The sequence below is a fragment of the Cnephaeus nilssonii genome (assembly GCF_951640355.1).
Source record: "Cnephaeus nilssonii genome assembly, chromosome: 21".
Taxonomy (NCBI): domain Eukaryota; kingdom Metazoa; phylum Chordata; class Mammalia; order Chiroptera; family Vespertilionidae; genus Cnephaeus; species Cnephaeus nilssonii.
The window spans coordinates 13195303-13201786 of record NC_137092.1 but is presented as its reverse complement, the minus strand read 5'-3'; the positions used below and the strand labels follow the sequence as shown (position 1 = coordinate 13201786).

The 6484-nt window shown below is 50.5% G+C and overlaps 1 protein-coding gene across 1 annotated transcript; it reads left to right on the top strand.

Moving 5' to 3' along the window:
* Positions 1–1738: 1738 nt before the first annotated feature.
* On the top strand, positions 1739–2947 carry LOC307093840 (protein S100-A7-like; the record flags this gene model as incomplete). Its single annotated transcript, XM_079762120.1, has 2 exons — positions 1739–1879; positions 2783–2947. 2 exons carry the CDS (start codon positions 1739–1741, stop codon positions 2945–2947), a joined length of 306 nt encoding a protein of 101 aa, XP_079618246.1.
* Between the last annotated feature and the right edge of the window lie 3537 nt (positions 2948–6484).

Sequence of the window (6484 nt, the reverse complement as noted above, 5' to 3'; positions counted from 1 at the left end):
AGTAACATGATGAACACACACTCCTAGGTGTGTCCCACCCACCTGAGTGAGGCAATGGTCCAGGAAGCAGAGAAAGAACATGGCCCCAGGGCTCCCAGTGCCTGGGAGGAGCCAGGAGGAGCTTTATAAAGGGACCAGTCTTTGCCCAGATGCACAGCACACTCATCCTTCTCCTCAGTGACACCTCGTCAGCTCTGGTAAGTCTGCACCTGTTTTCCAGGGGGGTTCATCAGGGGCCAGTGTGTTCTGTGTGCAGGAGTAGGGAAAGCGGTGATGGGAGAGGATTCAGGAGCCTGGATCCAGTCTCTGCTCTGCCTGTTATGGGTCTTTCCAACTTCATCCCACTTGGTCCCGAGGGCCTCTCTACAACAAGATGTCTGTACTGATGCTCCCACTGCTCTTTGGGCTCTTCTGTGACAACTCTGTTGAAACATCCCTGAGGAAGCTAAGTATCGGAACCTTCCTCTCCTCACTGTCTTCTTTTCTCTCTGGAATCATCTGACTCTCAGGCCACAGACTTTGCACCCCAACCTCTGGGGACAGTGGGGTCTCTCCCAAAGTCTTGAAGATTCTCCTAAACCCAGGCCAGCAATGCCCACTCACCTTGCCCAGGTGAGAAGACCTGTCACTACATGGATCAGGGACCCATCAACTAAGGTTTTGGACCTCGTCCCCAGCTGAGGGAATGACCAGTGACCGTCTGTGCACAGGGCTCAGGTCTGGCCTTGGCCAAGTTCACAGAAGGCCTTGGGTGGTTCCACTTAGGGACATAGCAGCAAGGAGATGATGGTAATTTTTATTAGATGCCCACATGTGAGCCATGCACATTTCTTGGGTGCTGTGGAAAGTCTGGGGTGTGAGGGCTGCACTGTCCCATTTCTCTGCTTGGCGTCCAGACTGTTGGTGGGTATACTGGCTTTGGGAAGTCAGACCTCTTTACTTAAATGTGGTCTAGCCTTGGGGTTCCAAATAGCAGGGAGGTACAAAGGTCACCTCAAGGAGCCTATCTCCCCAAATACCACCCAAGAGCCTAAAACTGAGGCAGGTATTTCTGATTATTTCAAACATGATGCCAACCCTGCTCAGCAGTCCTTCTTTCCTGCTGGTGGGGATGGTCCAGGAAAACTTGTGGGAGCTCAGGACAGGGCTGTATCTCTCTGCTCACACTGACCTTCCTACTCACACTCACCACTGGGAGCCTCCAGGGCCCATTTCATTTAGAGCTTGCTTCATGTTCACAATGGGATCCTCAGGGTTCTCGTTCCAAGAGCAGCTCAGGGCGGGTGAGGCCAGACTAGTCAGGAAGTTATTTTGTCCCCATGACTCTAACCTTGACGTTGACCCTGGAGGAGTTGGTGTTGATGCTCTTGAAGAGCAGAGTTGTCCAAGTGCTGTGTTTGGCTCAGGTTCCAACTAAAATGTCAGTCCTTTTACGTGTGGTAGATCCCTACCCTCTCTGTTTCTGCTCCTGTGGTTGTGTCCACAGTGGGCTTCTGTGTTCTCCTCCATCTCCTCTGGGCCCTGACCTGCACGGGCCAGGCCCCAGCTTTGGTCACACTCTCCTCCTTGTGAGCTTCTCATCCCACCTCCTAGGGTGACAGTTCCTTCTGCTCCACCTGAGCCTCACTTCACTGGATGCCCAGTTCCCACCCCATTGTCCTGACTTAGGGACCATCACCTGGGGGAAGAATAACAACGGTCCCCGTCTTTCTCTCTGGCAGCTTCCCTGAAAACCAAGATGAGCAACACTCCAGTTGAGAAGTCCGTGATGGACTTGATCGACCTGTTCCACAAATACACCAAACCTGATGACAAGATCGACAAGCAGGGCCTGCTGAAGATGCTGAAGGAGAATTTCCCTAACTTCCTCAAGGCCTGTGTGAGTCTGGGTGACTCTCAAGGTTGCTTGGGCCCTGGCATGGCGGAGGGTCTTGGACCAGTCAATCCCATTTCCTCATCCTCCATATTCTCATCTGCAAAAAGGCCCAAGAGGACCCTTCTGAGTTACTATCAGGATGAAAGAGATGATACAGGTGGCCAAGTGTAAAGGCATCTGGAGATCAAGGGTGGTTATTAGGTGGTCAAATAGGAGAGTGAAGAATGGGTCCCCTCCCACTTGTCACTCTCCATCCAGGAGACTGAAGCCCATAGGCTCAGGCTCTGCCTCTAGAAGCCTCCATCAGGTTCTCTGAGATCCAAGGGAAGGCGATAGAAATTCCATGGCTGATAAAATTTAACACCTTTCATTACAATGAAAAGCTCATTCGTAGGCCTGATTTAGTCTGACAGTTAGAATATACTGAACTGATTACAAAAAGAGAGGCTATTAGGTGACAGAGAGTAGGTGAACAAAAGAGGGCACTGAGCATGGAAGATTCAGGAAGGCAGATAGGAGATAGGAGAGGAGGGTTAGGAATGAAGAGACAAGGGGTAGGGCCTATCTTTAGTTTCTGGGTAGAATTTAGGTAGATGGGGTCCTGGAAGTGGGTTGAGGAGCAGTCTTGGTCTAAAGACCACCCACCCACCAGCTCATTGATCAGTGAGGCTCTGGCCAGAGTCTGCCCACCAGCACTAGGTCTCTCTTTCATGCTGATATTTGGTCCAAGGAATCTCCCTCAGTGACCTGCAGGGTAATGCTCACGTCCCCCTCACCCCAGACACCCTCCACTGTCCCACACCAGCTACACCTGTGCGGCCCCAGGTGCTTCTCTCCCCCTCTCTGCCTCCTCCTCCTCCTCTCCCACCCATAACACTTTTGGGACTGAATTTGTCTTTCCCACAGGACAAAAGGGGCAAAGATTTCTTGGCCCATATCTTTGAGGACCATGACAAGAATAAGGATAAGAAGATCGAGTTTTCCGAGTTCCTGTCGGTGTTGGGAGTCATAGCCACGGACTACCACGATCATAGCCACGGAGCCCCGCTCTGTTCTGGGGGAGGACAGTGAGCCCAGCCCAGCCTGAGGCCTCCAGAAACCCCAAGAAACAATAAAGTGTCTCTTGCTCAGATACAGCCTGTTTCCTGCTTTTCTTTGGCTACTTATGCTGTCAGAACTGCGCCTTCTTGGTGAATGTAATTGTGGATTCTCCATGGGGGATTACCCAGGAATGTGCCAGGAGGGTGCCCTCCCTTTGGCCTCCAGCACAACTGACCACCTCTCTCGGCAGGGCCTCTGTCCACCTCTGCCCCTGCTCCCTAGCGCAGCCAGCGTGCCAGGTCCCGGGTCAGCAGTGCAGAGCATTCTGCTGGCCCCAGCCATGCTTTTCCTTCTCAAGCTCGATCAGCATCTGGGGATCCAGGAACTACAGGGAGCAGGAGCCGAGGGAGGTGTGAACAGGGTGTCTCCAGCCCCTGCCCAGCACGACCCCAGGGACATAGAGGAGATGGCACCACTGAAATAGGCATTGGGTGGAGGGCTTTGGGGGCACATGGGCACTGGTCAGTGTGCATGGCACACTCAGCAGTGCCCAGAGGACTGCATCCCTTGTCCTGTCCCTGTGTGTGTGTGTGTGTGTGTGTGTGTGTTAGCCTGTGTGGGTGTCCCTGCGGAGGTGAGAGCCACCCTGTCTGCTGAGCTGATCCTCACAATGGTTTGCTAAACGCGGGAGCTGGGTGTCTGGGGAAAGCACAGAGCAATGGGTGTTCCAGGAAGAGGAGTAAAGCTAGTGCTGGCGTCCAGAGAGTGGGCAGGTAGTGAGCAGACAGGACTGAAGAGGAGCGGGGAGGAGAGGGCAGGGATTGATGAGCAGAAAGCTCTGCGGAGTCATCAGTGACAGTCCACTCCGCTAGCCGTGGAAAGAGGCGTGCCATCGCCCACACGGGGCCCTTCCATCTGCCTCTGGGGGGCAAATGCACCTGCAGAACCAGCTCAGACCTGGAGCACTGCCCCCAGCTGCTCCTTTCGGAGCGGGAGCACCGTGAGCCCAGAGGCAGAGGAGGAGGAGGACTGGGGCGGGTGGGGTGGGTGAGTGGGGGGCTAAGCCACACAGAGAAGAGCTGTTAGAGGCCAGCGGCAGAGCCGGCTCAGATCACCATCCCCATGGCCTGCAGTCCGGGAAGACTTCCTGGGGTGGGCTCCTGAACGGGGACTCCATCGATGGATAGGACAGAGTTTCTGTCTCTAGAAGGCACACCGAGGCAGTCATGGTGACAACATGTTCTCTTCTGGGATCCACAGAACCAGCTCCAGAGCAAGAGCAAAGAAGACCTCAAGAGGCAACGCCGCCTCCAGTGGCCTCTCCAGAGCCAGAGCAGGCTCCGGGCTCAGCCCTCCCTGACCTCCAGGAGGCAGAAGAGCCACTGCAGCTCCTGCGAGGCCTGTGGTCCCCGGTCCTGGGCCGCAGCGTGGCAGCTGCCACGGCAGAGAGGGCTTCCCCTTGACATGCAGTTTTTAAATATCTGTGTTTTTCTTACATATGCCTAGAATTTTAATGTAGTTTTGTATAATATTCAGTTAAAATAAAATATTTTTAAATAAAATCTAATAATATATTAATAAAAATAAAAATTAATTTAAACAAAATATTTAAGTCAATGATCCTTCAAAATGTAACTTCAGCAGCATTAAGTACATTCACAATTCTTTTTAAAATATATATATTTTATTGATTTTTTACGGAGAGGAAGAGAGAGGGATAGAGAGCTAGAAACATCAATGAGAGAGAAACATCGATCAGCTGCCTCCTGCACACCCCCCACTGGGGATGTGCCTGCAACATGCCCCTGACCAGAACCGAACCTGGGACCCTTCAGTCCACAGGCCGACGCTCTATCCACTGAGCAAATTTGGTCAGGGCTCACAATTCTTTATGACCATCACATCACATCACATCACATCACATCACATCACATCATATCACAATCACTCTCCAGTTCCAGAACATTCTCATCCAGGACAAGCCCAGGACCTGTCACTCCTCATCCTCCCTACTTGATCCCTGTCAATCACTGATCTCTTTCTTTTTTTTTTTTATAATATATTTTATTGATTTTTTACAGAGAGGAAGGGAGAGGGATAGAGAATTAGAAACATCGATGAGAGAGAAACATCCACCAGCTGCCTCCTGCACACCCCCTACCGGGGATGTGCCCGCAACCAAGGTACATGCCCTTGACTGGAATCGAACCAGGGACCTTTCAGTCCGCAGACCGACGCTCTATCCACCGAGCCAAACCGGTTTCAGCTCTTTCTTTTTTTAAAATATGTATTTTTATTGATTTCAGAGAGGAAGGAGAGGGAGAGAGAGATAGAAACATCAATGATGAGAGAGAATCATTGATTAGCTGCCTCCTGCTTGCCCCCTACTGGGGATCGAGCCTGCAACCGGGGCATATACCCTGACTGGGAATCAAACCGTGACCTCCTGGTTCATGGGTTGATGGTCAACCACTGAGCCACACTGGCATGTCTACATTTTATTTTAAATTACAGTTTATATTTGCCTGCCCAGGTTCTATGTTGGTTTTACCAGCTGGTGGCCTTGTTAAATTGGAGGGTTAAAATGATCATGAGTAAAACGGGATAAAAAAACAAGCTGAGCCCTAGCTGGTTTGGCTCAGTGGATAGAGCGTCGGCCTGCGGACTGAAGGGTCCTGGGTTTGATTCTGGTTAAGGGCACATGCCTGGGTTTCGAGCTTGATCCCCAGGAGGGCGCGTGTGGGAGGCAGCCAATCAATGATTCTCTCTCATTGATATTTTTTTCTTTATATCCCTCTCCCTCCCTCTCTGAAGTCAATAAATAAATATGCTGGGGGGAAAAATGGTCATTGTAAAAGTTAGAAAATACCTGTGACTCCCCCCACCCCTCCATAAAACCAAAATTTACTCTCTCTTTATTATTGATGAATACTTAGTTAATTTATGAGGATCCACTGTGTTACAGGACCTTTTCCAGACATTTTCCTTCCATGATTCTGCTGACCCTCAAGGCACTGTTTTAGAGTAATTTTTACCATTTCTTTTAAAGTTGAGGAAACAGGGAGGGAGAAAAGTAAGGTTATTTTAAAAAACCACACAGATAATAAGTAGCAAGACCTGGATTCTGTCCCAGGTGTGTCTCACTTCTAATCCAGGCTTTTATCTGTGATGATACACACACCTCACAGTTTCTTGTGAGGATTAAATGAAATAAAGCATGTGGAACATTTAACACAGTCCCTGATACACAGCAAGTCCCCAATAATGTTTGCTTCTTTTAAAAAATATATATATTTTTTATAGATTTCAGAGAGAGGGAGATAGAAACATCAATGATGAGAGAGAATCATTGATTGGCTGCCTCCCGCACGCCCCCTCCTGGGGATTGAGCCTGCAACTAGGGCATGTGCCCTTGACCAGAATCGAATCCAGGACCCTTCAGTCCACAGGCTGATGCTCTGTCCCCTGAACCAAACTGGCTAGGGCTTCAGCTTCTTCTTCCTCCTCCTCCTCCTCCTCCTCCTCCTCCTCCTTCTTCTTCTCCCTTTATTCCTTTTTACTCATGAT